We start from the raw sequence: 17,603 nt of genomic DNA, 5'->3' as shown, positions 1-17,603 counted from the left end.
GGTTGCTTTTGTTAAATCAGCATTAGAACGAGTGATACATGGTGGGCTGGAGAACAAGCACAAGGGAAGGGAATGGAAGAGGAACCTTCCAGATAAGTGTATGAAAGATTTATGTAGTTGTTTTCACAGAACTTGGTAAGGAACCCGGGAATGGAAAGCTGAGACCATCTTAAGCTTGAGAGTATAATAAAATAGCAGATATTTGAAGCGGGACAAAATACTCAAAAACAGCAGGTGTACATAATTTTTATTTTGCATCTTTGTTATCTTTCTGAATATCAAATTTCAAATATCTGGCTATAGATCAAATAAATGTCTTTCTCTCTCTCTCTCTCTCTCTCTCTCTATATATATATACACACAGACACACACACATATATAGCTTTTATTAATATGCAGTGAATACTTATTAGGTACATATAATGCCACTGGCCCAGAAAAAAGGCACTGTGTGTGGCTTGAGGGAAATGGAATTACGGATGTTGAGCATTATTTGCCAGGTGCCATACTAGCTGCTACACACACATGATCTATCCACATTCCGACAACAGCTCTGTAAGATAGGTGGTGGTATTATCCCCATTTTACAATAACAAATTTAAGTTTTGGAGAAGTACCACTAAATCTACTCAAGTAGAGATGGAAGTGATTACCTGGACTAATCAGTTTCTCCTTCAAGAACTTGAACAGAGAGATATGGGAAGAGGATAAGATGACAGGAAAAGCAAAAACTGAGATTACATAGAAAAATGGGGACACAGAGGTCTCAAGGAACTGTGAGTAAGCAGAACCAAGCCAAACTCAGAACAGGGCGTATAGAGATTTAAATGATTGGTCAGTTGGAAACTTCAGGCTTGGTAATTCCAGAGAAGAGCTGAGTCACCGTCATGTCTGGGGATCAGACGGCCGCCTCTGAGGACCACGGAGGTCGTGAGCCCCTGAAGCTGCTTTGGAGACTCAGACCAGTTCTTGAATCGCATCCTTTCTGTGAGGCCAGTTCTGAATCTCTGTGAGATGCTGAAAGCTGCTGGCCAAACCTCCTCTTAGCAGTCTGCTGATGTCCACCCACTCACCCGCAACTGCCTAAGCAATAATTTCTTCTCTTTGTCTTTCACTTTCCAGCTATTGGGCAAGTGCCCAGGCTACACTAGAAGCTTACTGGAAGGCAGTGTGAGAAATGTAGCTTCCAGGCTGCTAACCCCTGAAAATCAAAAAATAGCATAGAAGGGAGCATGGGTTGAGATGTCAAGAGACCATCCAGTGCACTCTCCTAAAAGCAGTGCAAAGCTATCTCTGCTTCTTAAGGACAGAGTGAAATAATCTGGTTTGTACTTTTAAAAGAGAACTGATTAAAATCCAGAGAATGAATTGTAGGGGACAAGAACAGCAGGGGCAGTCTATTAAAAGGCTCTTACACTGGTCTGTTTGGACCATGATGGTGATGGTAAAGATGAAGAGAGTAGACAAATTATGGGGGATAAAAGGTTTAGGACTTCTTAATGGATTGGATGTATATGAGAAGGAGTATCAGGGATGACCCTAGGTTTCTGACTTATGCAACTGGATTGATGGTGCTACCATTCACTTGACATCGGGAATACTGAAAGAGGACTCACCAGAAGAATTTATAGCTTCATTCAGTATTCTCTCTTCTGCTGCAGGCCTTACCTCCCTAGAAGGTAACACCTTCATTATATCTCTCACAGTACTCAGCACCAGTCCTTGCACATCATAGGTTTTCAGTAAGTAATTGCTAACTTAGGGAGTCTTTACAGCATACCCAATGAGCAACCAGTGATGGTGAATTAATCCTTTACAAAAGGAGAAACAGCACCAAACTCCTGTCCCAGCCAGGCTGTGGAGAACACACAAGCACAGCCAAAAAAGTAGGAAAAAAAAAGGGAACAAATCTCTGTAAGCAGATATATGTGGGCAAAGATTATTCATCTGGACACTAATTCTGCCAGAGGGGTGGGGTAGATCCCAAGTAAATGTATATGCAACGAGGAACTAAACAAAAGAAAAATGGTTTAGTCACCAAAGAAGAAGATCAGACGCATTATTGTGTGACAGAAGTTATAACAATCAAAATTATGAAAGACTTTTGTTTTATGTTGTGTCTAAGAAAGCACAGTCAGAGTAAATGAAAAAAAAAGAAAATGGAGAAAAAGAGAAGACACTAATATGGATATCATTATGTAGGGTATAAATTTTAAAAGAACAGCTCTAAATTATTTGAAGTGAAAGGAAAACTCTGAGGAGAGAGGTTGAAAATGTGAAGAGAATAAGCCCCATAAGTGAGCAGAATCAAAGACAGGCTGAATTAATGTAAAGTGTAAACTCAATGGAGGAGAAGTCAAGGCCAAGATGAATTATAGGAGGTGAAAGGAGCAGTGGGAGCAGAGGGAGGAAAGACTACAAACAAACAAACTCAAATCAGATGAAAAAGCGAAGGAGAACAATAGGACCAGTTGAAAAACATTAAAATTTTTTAATCCTTTTTTTAAAAAGCAAAACCTCACAGAATTGTAAGAAAAGAGGCAAGGATCCGACATAGGCAAAGACACATGCAGAGTCATTGTGAAAACTAAATGTGTTTTCTGTTTAGTTTGGTTGCTTGGTGAATCTGGAACCATTTTGACATGTGGAAATATTCATTTTGATGTGCTTAAAGTGTATTGATTATGGTAATTGTTTTTTCTGTGTTAGTTGCAGTCCATTGTGATTTCCTATGGGCTACTGTAATTGCTTTTTAACCCACCCTGTTGGCTAATTTGGTTTGGGAGAGTCAAGGTGACCTCGGCATGTCAGCCTCACTGTAGGTAATTACAAGACAGGAGTAGCAAAGTCGTCAAAGAAGAGAAATTTGCAAAGGTAAGGCGTGTGCTTGTGCTCCGCGTGGAAGAGCGCATGCGGGCTTACGGGCACCGAGGGAAAATAAGAAGGAACATTTTTATTTTTACCACTCATTGAGCCAGTGACTTCCCACTCCACGCTGCGTGGACATATCCCTAACAGTCATTTTGTAGACTTACCTAAATTCATTTGCTGACCTTAGAAGAAGAGAAACCACTTCCTAATCCAATGTCATGGTCCCTGCATTTTGCCTTTCTATTCATTGTCCTGTCCTTGTTTTCCTTAAATTAAAAGAGTTCTCAGAATTCCTATAACATACTATTTATATTTTGAGATTACCTAATCAGAATGTGAACGGTCAGTTTCAAATATGTTTTCTCCCCATATCAAATCTGCTGCCTTAATCTGTGACTGTCTCTGGGATTATATGTTGATATTTTATGGTTGTGGTGTGAGTCAGCTGTCAAAACAGAAAATGATCCTGGTTTGAAAAAAGTCACAATGCACCTCACCGCAAGATCCCTAATAGTATCTTTCTTGTACCATTTTGTCCTTTATCATGTCAGATATTAATGAATATATGTGATATCAATAGCTAGTGTTTACTGAACTCGTACCATCAAGGACTATGCTTGGTTATCTCATTTAATCCGTGAAATAACTGTGTGAGGGGGGCCCCACCAGGATCCCCATTTTGCAGAGGAAACAGAGGCTTAGAGAAGGGCAGACACCTGGCTCTGGTAACTCACCTAGAAGCTGGTGGATTGTGATTTAAACTCAGATAGAATGACTGCTGAGTCCATGCTCTTATCCTCTATGCTGATCACAAACTGATTGTTTTATAATTTTTCTCTTGGTATAAAACTATATAGATTATAGTGATTTCCTCTTAAAGATCATTCATTTATTGAATAAATATTTATTGAGATCCTCATACATACCAGGCAACTCTACTAGGTGTTGCAAATTTATTGAAAAGCAAGGCAGCCAAGCTCTCAAAAAGCTTACTTTTGAGCAAGAGAGAAAATAATATGCAATTAAATAAACAAGTGAAATAAAATGATTAGATTGGGATTAATACTATAAAGAAAATAGGGGCCACCCCATGGCCGAGTGGTTAAGTTCGCGCTCTCCACTTCGGTGGCCCAGGGTTTCTCTGGTTCAGATCCTGGATGCAGACATGGCACCGCTTGTCAGCCCCTGCTGAGGCAGCAACCCACATAGCGCAACTCACAATTAGAATATACAACTGTGTACTGGGGGCTTTGGGAAGAAGAAGAAGAAAAAAAAAAGATTGGCAACAGATGTTAGCGCAGGTGCTAATAAAAAAAAGAAAGAAAATAAACAGGATACTGTGAAAAAGAATAGAAGTTAGAAACCAACTTTGTAGAGTGTGATTAGAGAAGGCTTCTCTGAGGAGGTGATATTTAAATTTAGACCTGAAATAAAGGAGCCAACATGCAGGAATTAAGGGAGGAACATTCTAGTAGGATAGAAGAGCAGTCTGTTCAACAGATCCAGCTCCCGCCTTAGACATGTGAATTGTAAACTATCCAGTCTACATGATTTCGTTTTCCGTCTTTATAGGGTCTGGTAGTGGAAGAGTCAACAGTTTCTCACAGGTTTATTTCAATGTTCTAATATAGTTTAAACATTCTTTCTATATTCAACATGAAAGAAATTAAAAATCACTGCTACTATTTCTATTCTTGCTAACATATTGGTGCATTTCCTTCAAACCGGTTTTTTAGGCTAACATTTCTTGTTTGCATTCTGTGTACCAGGCACTAAACTATCAGCTTTGCATGCACTATTTTACTCACTCCTCAAACTACCCCATGAGTACGAACTGTTACTAGTCAGTTTTAAAAATGAAAAAACAGACTTAAGGAGGTTGAATATCTTGCCCAGGAACACCCAACTGGTAAGTGGCAGAGCAGGAATATGACCCCAGCACTGCCTGATGCCAGAGTCCCCAGTCCAACCACTGTGGCCTCTCCGTTACGTAAATACATATTGTATGTATTTTCCAAAAAATTTGCATTCTGGTTTTTTCATCTTATATTTTTCCACATCATTGAGTGTTTTCTGTTTTTTCTGTTTCTTTGTTTTCTGTCTTTTGCTATATAGATTCTGCTTTCTTTGCTTTTATCTATTCCAACGATTCAGAAGGTGTGCTTTCTGTTTTTAATTCCAGTAGTAATCATCTTTCAATTAAACAAAGACCACCCAAATGAGAACAGACAGACGCTATTTATTCAGAGCTTGCCACAGCAAGGGAGTCAGCCACCGTCAGCTGTGTTTCACAGACTCGAAGGCGGGCAGTGGAGTGGAGAAGCCTTACCGGAAAGGAAGGTTTTGGGTGTGCCCCGTTTAGAGGTCACTGCCGTGGGGAAGCTAGAGGGTAACCAACTAGAAGTGGGGCATCTTAGATGATTGGTTTGGGAAGCATGTTTGGCTTTCTCTGGTTGGTCCTGAGTTGCAAAAAGTGAGGACAAAGAATTGGGACATGGGCAGTCATTGACCAAGCCTTGACCCTTCTGCAGAGGGTGTGGTTTGGCTTCCTGGGCTGGTTACTCCAGAGGTTTGGGGTCAGAGTTTCTTGTCATATATTGTTTGGCCATTGTCCATTTGTGTATCAGTTTCTCACTTTTCAAAAATATTTTTTGAATCTTTTGTTAATCATTCCAAATGAAAAATGATATCCTGTGGTAGGATGGGCTATCAGTCACACTTTTAGATCCTCAGTCTATACTCACACTTTCATTTGATTTTGTAAACTAACCTGGGATTTTCAACAAAGATTGTTGTTATGAATGGATTGATTTTATTTTACATTATTTTCTATTTCACATTGTAACCAAAATTTATACTTGATGTTTTTAGTGTTTTCAGTCGGTCTTTATACTTCGGCATCTCTGTTTCTGAGTTCTTAAGTCCTTAGGTTTGACTGAAAATTTTTCCCAGTCCTTACATGCTTGAGAATTTCTTTCTATTCAGTTTGCCTCATCTGTAAAATGGAAGCTAAGAACAATGACAAGACATTAAAAGTGTTCAGCAAAGCGTACAGCATATAGGAAGTGTTCAATAGCTATTGGCTGCTTTATTATGATCAGCATAATTATTATTATAGTTCACACATAAAGACAGCTGGCCTAGGTTTTTAATATCTTTTTCTTTCAACCCTATAAACATTGTTCCCTTGTTGTGTTATCAACCTGATTTTTCTTATTTTTGTTTTTGTTTTCTGACTGTGGCAGATAGGACTTTTACTTTAACTTTGTAATTCAGAGATTTTTCTGGGTTGTTTCAGTGTGAGTCTCTAGTGTTTTTTCTTGAAACTTGCTGAACCCCTTCAGTTCGCACACTCAGTTTTGTTTGCTTACTTGTTTGTTTTTAATTCAGTAGTTTCCTTCAGCTTTCAGTTACTGCTAATTCAGAAGGTCCTGATGTCTTCATTAGGAGGACCGTGATCTTAGATCAGAGGACAGTCCTCCAACCTGTCATTTGCTTGTCACATCTCTCTCTTCTTCCTCTTGCTCTGAGTTCTTGAAGAGCTCCAAGTTCTCATCCAGGTCACGGCTACGACCCGTCCTCAGGATTCTGCTCCTTGCTGCTCCTGATTCTTCTGCTATGTGTTGGTTTTCTTTACGTCATCATTTCACTTTCTCTTCATTTTCTGTCACCACCTATGTTTTTCTCCTTTTGTGGTTTCTTGCTCTTGTCTTACAACAGCCATGTCATTTTGAATCCTACTGAGGTTACCAACCAGTTTTCTTTAAAAAACAAAACAAAACTCTTTCTTGTAAAAGTTCGTTTTCAAATGTCTGATCTTCCTCAGGGTGTCAAGGGTGAAGTCCCCTTTCCCTTGTTCCACAACATTTTTCATAGGCCCCATATTGGGGTCTTTTCCCTTTTTGTTTGCTTGATTGATTTTTATGTGTTGAGCTTTTTAAATCCATATTGGAACAAGAAAACTATATTCACATAGTGTCTTCCAATAGACAAAATGTATGATTTTCTGTCCACCTTCTGTCTACTTGGACGCTAGCGCAATTCCCCGCTCAGAATTCAACAGGAGGGCAGAACAGTGTGCTTCGCTCCTAGTCCAATTGCTCGACTAGATTAGTACTGCTGGCCTGAGACAGATTTTTCTCCTACTGCCTGCCTGGCTCTTTCACTCTCTGGACAGAAGTATTACATGAAAAAAAACAGTCACCAGGTCTCATCCTGCTTCAGTCTCTCACCTTTAGGACTTGACTTTTTACTTCATTCTTTCAATATATGTTCCTTTAGTGCTGCCCATCCCTAGCAAGAAAATGTTCTGTGTCCTGGGGCACACTTGTGGGCAAGACAAACAAGTCCCTGCTCTCATGGAGCTTACATTCTCATTCTTGGGAGGATGCAAAGCCTCATGACCAGTTCCTGCTGCCTCCGCTGCTTGTACAGTTATTTTCGGAGAGTTGATGTCATGAATGAATATAGAAAGAATCAGGCTGATGAGGAGAAAAGGGTCAGTATCTCTCTAGCTGCGGTAGAGGGCTGTCTGCCCTCATCTCAATTAGGATAGGTTTCTGGGGGCATTTGTTCTGACTATGTACCACAAGAAGCTCAACCAGTTGCTCTTTTCAGTTCAGTTCTGTTGGTCTTCACAGCTAATGAAAAGTCTTCTCGAAGTCTGTCTGTAGTTCTCACTCTTGATGCTAGTTTTCAGTTATTTACATTTCCTCTGTCTTCACGGGTGTTTTAGTAAGAAATTGAGAGAGGACTACAATGCTGACGTCATTTCAAACCTGGAACGTTGATTTTTGAGCGTTGAGTTGGGAGTAAGTGTAGGGTATTTAATGCCAATATCTAGCAGGAAGGCAGAGGTACAATCCTAACCCCTCAGAGAGATGGCAGAGCTAGAGACAGCCCTAGTAATCATCGGAAGAGAAGGGATATATGAATCCCCATGTAAAAGTTGATAAGCTCTCCAATGATGGGAGAGGACTAGAGAGCAAAGACTGTTTTTAGAAACGTCAACATTTAGGAGACAAAAGGAAAAAAAGCCAACACATTGCTCTCTGTTGGTTCTATTTTCTTTTTACTCCTGTGTGAAGATTTATTTGTAAATAAATAAATATTCATCAGGTCTTGATTATCCACTTTGCTAAATATGTGTGATGACCCTGGGCTTGTTTTCCCTCACAAACTGTCCCTGTTTCTGGCCAAGCTAGAGGGAAGTTGGAATCACAGTCAGGTCACGAGTGCACCTCTAGTTGTTTAGGGAGTGTGTCTTGAGCAGCATTGTGAATACAATAGACCATTCTAGAATTCGATTCCCTACATAGCTACTATTATTTGAAGGCTTACCTAATTTCAGGCACTTGCTTAGCACTTTACATGCATTGCCTCTTTCATCTCCACAACAATAGTATGGAGTAAATATTATTACTCCTATTTTACAGTAAGAAAGTTGCCTATGATAGAAATTCTGTGATTTACCCAAAGTCACACAAAATGAGACTGGTAGTCAGGATTTAAAGCTGGCCTAACCCTAAAGCCTGTGCTCTTAAGTGAGTGCTATACTGCATTTTACACACACACACACAGTAGCGACTGCATGAGTATTTGAACAGCTGTATGAAAACACAACTAATATTCAGGGAATTTTCAATAAATAAAATGTATTACTTCTGTCCAAAAGACATGTCAAAGAATTGCTTTGAAACCTATTGCTTGTCTAATATTCAAAACACCTATCAGTGTTTCTTTTGGAAATATATTCAGAATTATTTTATGATACAAATATTAGTTTCATTAACTGACAATCATACTTTGTTTTTGACCAAAAAGTATTGAACATTCATTCACTAGATTTGTCTCCACAGGACTTTTGGGTTATTGTAAAAGATAAGCTTTTTCACTCGAATCAAAATTTCCCCCTATGTGAATATTCAAAAGAATCTGCCACAAAATAGTATAAGTTCCTTATGGTTCTGTAACAATAGTACAGGAACACTCATGCATCTATTAAAATTCTATTAAGGACGACTACATAGAAACATGGGAAATGTCTATTACGTTAACATAAAAGATGATATGCATATTATAACTGCAGTTATGTAAAAATATGCATCCATATAAACAGGAACAAAGAATAGAAAGTAATTTGCAAAAATAAAAATGATTGCAAAATTATGAGAAATTTTTCCAAATTTTCTCAAGTATTTTACTGTATTAATGTGGCTCGTCTTTAAGCTGGTCAAAACTATGTTCACTTCCTCTTGCTTTACACAGTTATGGTAAATGGACCAGTAGCCTGTAGCCAGTAATTCACAAGGAAAATAATAAGATCACTGCAAGTTTTTCAAAAACCACTAATTAACCACAGGGCTAGGAAGTCCTCTCTATGACAAAGTAGTGTCATTTTCTAGCAGTTTCCTTTTCTGTGGCTGTTTTGAAAAGCTGTTATTTTTCCACTTAAAATGTACAATTTTCATTTAAATATTCAAGCTCACTTTAAGGCTATCGCTTTCCCAGGGAGAATATGTTAAACTTCCTTGATTATTAATATTAAACTTCCTACAGCACTTTAGAGGCCAACCCCATGGCCTAATGGTTAAGTTCGGTGCACTCTGCTTCCGTGGCCTGGGTTCAGTTCCCTGGGTGCAGACCTATACCACTCATTGTCAGGCATGCTGTGGCAGCAACCCACATAGAAAATGGAGGAAGATTGGCATGGATATTGGTTCAGGGAAAATCTTCCTCAAGCAAAAAAGAAAAAAAAAAAAAAACTACAGCACTTCATTAACTGTATTATCAAGTGTAAACCCCCAGCTAAACATTAAAGACTTGGAATCACCTGTCTCCTTCCCCTGTAATACTTCAGTGTAAAGTTTTCCCCATCAACCAGTCTCTCTAATGGTTAATTTCTCCCTTGTTTGACATGCCTCATCCTGAATCAATGCTGCAAACTTGAAATATGGGATTAAAATAATTATAAAGTCCCTATATTACAATAATGTTTGTTTCACATTTTCATTTTTTAATAAAATAAAATATTAAAGATAAAATTCGGGTCTCCTTTGTTCCTTTCCCCAGGCCCATTCCCTTCCCTCCTTCTCTGGAGGCAGCCACAGTCATAGATTTGTAGAGGAGCTTCCAGTAAGTTTTTATACTTGTGCATCTGTAAACAATATATACATTATTTTCATATGTACTTTAAGATTTACACAAATGCCAGTCTACTGTATGTGTCTTCTGCAACTTGCTTTTTTCATTCAACATTGTTTTTGAGATCCATCTACACTGTACTAATAGAGTTTTTCATTTATTTTAAGTTCCCTGCAGCATATTAATTGTCCTGTGATTGCAATTTACTTGAAAACAAAGGAGCATATTCCAAAAAGATCTTGAGTTACTCCCTGCATGACGGGGGGGAGAACTCTTGCCTGAAGAGCCTTCTGCCATCTTTGATTTGAAGAGTGGGGTGGAGTGTCTTTCAAGTGTGAGCACAGCTCTGAAGTAAAAAGCATCTGGTCAGGGCTAGGATAATATGTGCTGACTGGGTGAGGGGCCGAGGAGTGCTTTTAGAATACAATTATGCTTGGAGCATACACTATGTAAGATACCATTCCTCCCTCCCAGCAAGAGCCTGTCACGCTGGTGTTGATGGCTGTGTTCTTCTGCTATGGAAGAAACAGAACTAGAGTAGACAAACGTCTCTTTCACATTTGTCTGAGACACAGATAAAGACTGGGGTCTCAACATTCCCTCTGTAGTCGGTGAACATTTGTTGAACACCACCAGTGAAAAAGGCACAGGAAATGCAGCTGCTTGCAATACCATTTCGGGGTAAGCAGGAGCCTTGCTGAGTCTTCTGTCTTTTATTAAAGGTCCACACACGTTCCTGTCGGAGAGGATCAAGTCCAGCACATGGAGCTGGTTCAGGATCTAGCACAAGGGTTTAACAAGAAGTATGGGGAATTCTTCCCGGTGCCCAAGTCCATTCTAAGTAAGTAACACACGTGATTGTTAGATCAGGGTGTTCTGAAGAGAGGATTGGATAATGGATGGAGCCTTGGAACTTTCTTGGGACCAAATTTGGCTTTCTTTTAGACAGGCTTCAGGATTTGTAGCTGGAATCCCCATCTTTTTCTGTAATGTAGGACTAGTAGACCTCGTTGGATTATTGAATAGCAAATAACCAATAAAAAGTTTGAATAAAAAGTTTGAAAAGTATGGGAGAGACTAGAAACTAAAGATAATAATTTTCTTTTATAAAGTATTATATAATTTGCCATTTGGTAAAACAGGTATCTTTCCCCATTTTGTGGACGAGGAAATTCAGGCTTGCCAAGGCTCACTTTGTGTCCAAATCATGTATCTAGTTAGTGACAAAGCTGGGCCCTACCTTGAGCTCCTCTGATTCCAGAGCCAGTTAAGCTTGTCTTCCCTATTCACGAAAAACAAAAGTCCTAAGAGTGAGAACTGCTGAATCATAATCCAAATACAACAAGAGGGAATTGCTCATTCTCACACTCTGCCTTCTTAAATGCACAGTGGAGATGGAACATACAGTTGACCTTCTGAACCTAAAACCCCAAGTACAGCTGGCAGGGCTGGGCTGGGCTGGAGTCTTCTTGAGGAAAGAAGCTGTAAATCTCTATCAGCATTTTGGTCACAATGTAAACTTGAGGCAGAGGCAGAAATCACTGAACCTGAGCTTTTCCATCTTTATTAAGCCGACAGCATTTTAAAGGGGTATAACATGTGCCTAGTATCAATTTAGAAGCATAAGGCGGGTGTAAATTTCTAACTTATTCCAACTGTTCACAGAAATAAATTTAAGGCACCCCATGCATCGAAATCAACCTTCTTTTAGCAATAAGTAATATTTGAATGTTTTGGCCTATTATTATCTTACCTATTTCAACTTTATGTGCTTTGGTAATAGCCATAAAATAGGCGATTATTGACAACACTGGTTTATGAAGCACGGCTTAACATCTTGATTCTATCAGAACGATAAACAAGTCACTTCTCCCATGTGTGTGTTGGTATATACTTATATAATCATGGGTAAAAAAATGGAAGGATTGCCACAGGTTGTTAAAATTGGTTTTAAGGCAGGAAAGGCAGTGGTTGTAGGCAGAGGGTGATTGGCTAACAGAGAAGAGCAGAGAGGAAAGAGAGGGAGAGGAAAGAAATAGACAATACGTTTTTGAAAGCTGTGCACAGCAAAAACAGTAGGATTGATACAGTTTAATTTGTGTAAGATTATACATTTTACATGTACATATGCATTAAAAGATGCATAAAAATATGATCCACAAAATGTTAGTATTATTAATATTTCAGATGATCTTTACTTTCATGCTTATATACATCGCTTGAATTTTTCCCGAGTATTTGATATTTATATAATCGGATAAAAATAATAAAGTCACTTGGTATTCTGGTATTTTTTAAAGATCTAGACACTGACCTTCCTGGTGGTGGTTTTTTATTTTGTTATTTTTGTTTGGTTTTGTTTTTGGTATGTGTATGTTGGTGTTTTTACTTAGCATCGATGAAGAAAGTGAAATCGCTCCGGGATCCTTCTGCCAAAATGTCGAAATCAGACCCTGATAAACTGGCCACCGTCAGAATAACAGACAGCCCAGAGGAGATAGTGCAGAAATTCCGCAAGGCTGTGACAGATTTCACCTCGGAGGTGACCTACGACCCAGCCAGCCGAGGGGGTGTCTCCAACATGGTGGCCATTCATGCTGCAGTGACAGGACTCCCTGTGGAGGAAGTGGTCCGTCGCAGCACTGGCATGGACACCGCTCGCTACAAGCTGGTGGTGGCAGATGCTGTGATTGAGAAATTTGCTCCAATTAAGAGCGAAATTGAAAAACTGAAGATGGACAAAGACCACCTAGAGAAGGTTTTACATGTTGGGTCAGCAAAAGCCAAAGAATTAGCGTATCCTGTGTGCCAGGAGGTGAAGAAATTGGTGGGATTTCTATAGGAAAGTTTCAACTAATCACAAAAAGGCTTTTATATCTTGTGGTCTGAGTACTCCAATAAAGGCAGCTTTCCTCACATGCAAAAATTGATAGTTTGGGGACATTTACTTTGGTATACCTAATTATTGGCTTCATTTGATGACTAATGCTTTGTAGACTTCGAATAGAGCAATGTTCTAAATCTCATCAACAAAATGCTGTGGCCAAAGAGAAACAAAGAAGGTACAGCTATCTGAATCGTCATTTATTTGAGGCACACTCCTTGCCTTGAATTAATCCATGCAAATGTGATTGAGGTGGGCAGTAATTCGGCAAATGGGGGATCATTTGTGTCGCTCTCTGGAGTATGTATTTTCATAGGTGCTCACTTTGTGTATCCCAACCCTTTTAAAAAGTAATATGTAGAGATCTTAAACTTAAAATCCTTGGGATGCAATTGGGACCAATTTGTATTCAGATCTCATAAAAATAAGTTGGTTATTTTAGTTCATTCATTGCTAAGATGGTGCCTGCCTTAATGTATTTAAGCTGCTTGTTTCCCAAGAGACCACATTGACTGTTCCAACAAGTTAATTCTTTTTAATTCAGCAATACATGATATAATCTTCTGAGAAGGTTGCATTATTTATTGTACAAAAGCCCAGGTCCGTGGATTATGTTCTTAATAAGTACTTCCTTGCATTCGTCTCTCAGTTTAATCTCACCAACCCCCTATGAAATACATAGGACAGGAAGTACCATTTTACACCTAAGGAAAGTGAGGCTCAGAGAGGACAATTAACTTGCACAATATCACTCAGTAAGTAAGAAGCAAAGCTAAGATTAAAATCTTTGCTCCTAGAGGCCGGCCTGGTGGTGCAGCAGTTAAGTGCACACGTTCCACTTTGGCGGCTCAGGGTTCGCCGGTTTCGGTCCTGGGTGCAGACATGGCACCACTTGGCAAGCCATGCTGTGGTAGGCGTCCATTAGCTCAGGGCCAGTCTTCCTCAGCAAAATGAGGAGGATTGGCAAAAGAAAAACTTTTACTCCTTATTCCTAAGAGAACTGCTTTTCCATTGGCACGAAACCCTGAGACGCAGCATATTTGAGACTCCAAACATTCTTATTTTGAAGGTGGGTCCTGGAAATATGAGACCTGAACTACTGATACTGTTTATATCAGCAACTCAACCAATAGCTGCCTGCTTTAAACCTGGATTCAGCCAACCTTGGTCACATTTGCTCCTCAGAATGCCCAAGGCAGGTCCCGAGTTTTGTCTCCTACACTGATTGCGCAGATACTTCAAAGCATATTCTGCCAGAAGACAATAGTAGGGAGGCCTGACAAACCCCAGTGAGTGGAAGATTCTCATCTCACCTCTACCTCCGTCTAAGTAATAGCAAGTCACTCTAAGGCCAAGTTTCTCTGCACTTCCATTTCCCACACCTGAAAATGGAATAGTAATCCTGACTCACCGCACCAGGGCCTGTTGGCAAGATTGATTTGATTCATTGCTTGTAAGTTTTTTTGCCAGTGAGTACCATGATCGCCATTTATACATAAGAGACTAGTATGTTGGGCAAAGAATTTTTACTCATGTTTCTTAAGAGAAGGAAGTAGAGTGGTCCTTGTATCAGAGCAAATATAAATCCACACAACAGTACATCCCAGATCCAAATTACAAGACCGTTTTTGGCTCTTTTCTTGGAATGGGGTGTCAGTAGTCCTAGAGCCTCTTTGGGCATATTTCTTCCAAGCTCTTTTTTTTCCTTTCAAAGGAACCCTATTATGAAGTTGGGAAAATGACAAAATTAAAGATGGATCTATCGAATTAATTGTCTGTCTGTTTGTCTACCTGTGTGGTTTTTCCCATCTTGCAATACTTTATGTCCAAAGAACTAAAGGGACCATAGAAAGAATCTCTGAGAAAAACTAGATGACTTGTGCTGACTTCCAAGGAGCCAACCACCTGCGAGGGTGGGCTTGTGAGTGTCCTGCTGTTGTTATTCTCTGAAAGTGACCCGAGGGCCCATCAAGTCCAAAATTGGCCCACAGTGATTGAGAGATGTGCCCAGTCACCTCTGGAAGTTGATAAAGAGCCAAGCCTAGAACCTAGATCAATCTTCACATCCCTTCCACTTACCGTCTATAGGCCTCAGCACAATCTTTCTATCAAGATGGAAAATCAGAAAGAAATTTAACTTGTGGCTCACCTCAAAAGGTGATTTTGGTTGTTATTTTCTGTATGTTTTGTGGAGAGTTGAAATGATGAAAAATATTTCAGATGGTGATAATAATGGTCAGGTAACTTGGCACTCTGAGCTTCACCACTGACAAACCCTACTTCAAACCCCCCATGACAGATTGTCCCTTGGAACACAGTGGGGGTTTCTTGCCCTTTGTAGGTGTCTCATAAATGCTTATTAAAATTATGTCAGAAAATGGACTACAGATTCCTAATGAAGTATAAGTTTTGTTTTTGTTTCCAGGAACTGTCCTAATGCACACCATAACGATGCTGAGCATAAAAAAGTAACTAACACTATTGAGTTCTCATGTGTGTCAGGCACCATAACTAAATGCCTTATAACCATGTTTTTCCAAGTGTGGGTCTCATGAGCATCACCTGGGAACCATTAGGAATGCAAATTTCTCTGGCTCTACCCTAGACCTACTGAAACAAAACTTTGGGGATGAACCCAGCAATCTGTGTTTTAACAGCCTTCCAGGAGATTCTGATGCATGCTAAACTTTGAGACCACTACTTTATATGTATTCTCTCGCTTAGTCCTCATAACGCAATAAAGTGATATATTGTCAATCTCAGTAAGGATGAAACAAAGCACAGGAGGTTGCTAATTTGTCTGATAGTTCACCTTCTAAGTCCCACTAGGCTCCAGCAGTTCCCACATAATGTCTACTGGTGTGTTTTGGGTAATGTGCTCCAAGGCTGCCCTATCCAATATGGCATGTGTCCATTTAAATTAATTAAAACTAAATAAATCAAAAGTTCACCTCCTCAGCAACACTTTCAAGTGCCCAATAGCGTCAGTGGCTAGTAGCTAGCATATTGGACAGTGCAGATAGGAAATATTTCCTTCGTCACAGAGATGTCTATTGGACACTGCTGTTTTAAGGTATTCAGCCTATTGATTTTGTTTGTAATAGCCCAAGCACATACAGGTAAAGACTCTCCCTGAAAAGATCTTCAACTAGAGAATTCATGAAGATAATAAAAGGATTAGTTGAGAGCGACAGACCATGTAGTTTCCCAAGCAAGACTGCAATAATAGGAACTAGCATGTTATGTACTTGCTATATGCTGGGCATTTTGTTGTTGTTTTTTTTAATATTGACCCTGAGCTAACATCTGTTGCCAATCTTCCTTCCCCTTCCCCCCCCCCCCAAAGTCCCAGTACACATTTGTATATCCTAGTTGTAGGTTCTGTAGCAGTGTGTAGGTCTGCGCCCAGGATCCAAACCTGCGAACCCTGGGCTGCCGAAATAGAGCATGTGAACTTAACCACTTGGCCACGGGGCTGGTCCTGAGCACTTTGTTTATATGCAATATCTCATTTGATATTTATATCAGCCCTATATGATCGGAAGTATTAGTGTTACTTTTTCAAATAAGAAAACGAAGATTCAGCATCATTTTCAAGTGTTTCTGAAAAGCAGATGGTGTGACTTTATATGACTATTTAGAATAAACTGGTCTGATTTCACACAGTCATTGTCTTATTCATCATATCCACACTAATCCCTTTTTCAAATAAGATTTTAAAATAGAGACCCTTCCTGTAAGAAAGCCGTGTCCCATCTCCTATCTGTGAATGCAGGATGAAGTACATGTGCCTGGCATTTACCACCAGATCTTCCCACACTAGCTTGTCCCACAGGGAAGCCCATGGAGGGCAATTGTCAGTTCAAATAAATAGGTTATCTAGAGAGTTCCCTGAGTTTGCAATAGTCTCCTCCCAGAAAGAGGAGCTTCCATGATAATTTAAAAAAACAAAACACGGTGCAGTTTGTCCAAAAACAACCATGGGAACTAGACTAGGGGAGGGAAGTGTTCCCGCCATGATCCAGACAGCCAGTGAACAAGAAGGGCGTTATTCCTTAGCAGTATTCCAGAAGAAAGTTCTTACGCTACAAGGGGAGGTGAATCCTCATGGGAATTCAAAACCACAAAATTGTTTTATGATGGATTCCATTCCTGGGAATTAACAAACAGTGGAATTTCTGAGGTTGCTGGTTCCTCAGTCGATTATTATTATTCTTTCATTGTTTTTCTGCCTGTCTTTTCTACTTGCTACTTTCTAGTCATGTTTAAAGCTCCTGTAAGCTCAGTACAAAGCACTTCCTGGTGATAGTGTGCACCCACATCCATGCATAATGATCATGTGCTTTTGTTCTGGGGCATCTCTTCCCTCCTCCTCATATCTAAGTGGATACCCAATCCAGCTACTGTTGCTACTTCTCTTACCTGTTGCTTTTTCTACTTAGTTTCTAGAGAAACAAATAAACAAAACACACCTCCTCTTGAGACTTTTTGAACTTTGGCACTCTTATAGCTCAGTGCCTTATAACTCCCACCCCTGCTATTTCAAGATCTTCCCTGGCTCCTGTGTAGGTTTTATTTCTCTCTCCCCCAGTCTCCCTTGCTGTCTAACACCGCTGCAGCCAATGTAAGCGACCTCCACAAGCTCATATTGTGTCTGAGCTGCTGTGTACGCCTCCTCATTTTCCCCCCACTGTTCTGCAATAAC

At 39.8% G+C, this 17,603-nt stretch overlaps 1 protein-coding gene across 1 annotated transcript in view; it reads left to right on the top strand.

Annotated features, from left to right (window-relative positions):
- The window catches only part of WARS2 (tryptophanyl tRNA synthetase 2, mitochondrial), an 88,547-nt gene extending 71,984 nt beyond the window's left edge, over positions 1 to 16,563 (top strand). The window contains exons 5-6 of the mRNA XM_014847600.3: positions 10,737 to 10,855; positions 12,408 to 16,563. Coding sequence (XP_014703086.1) covers positions 10,737 to 10,855; positions 12,408 to 12,856 — 568 coding nt within the window. The 3' untranslated portion in view covers positions 12,857 to 16,563. The remainder of the gene's footprint in view (positions 1 to 10,736; positions 10,856 to 12,407) is intronic.
- Positions 16,564 to 17,603: the final 1,040 nt, after the last annotated feature.

Source organism: Equus asinus, chromosome 16 (assembly GCF_041296235.1).
Source record: "Equus asinus isolate D_3611 breed Donkey chromosome 16, EquAss-T2T_v2, whole genome shotgun sequence".
NCBI lineage: Eukaryota > Metazoa > Chordata > Mammalia > Perissodactyla > Equidae > Equus > Equus asinus.
The sequence above is the reverse complement of the archived record's forward strand: the minus strand, read 5'-3'. Positions and strand labels throughout refer to the sequence as shown.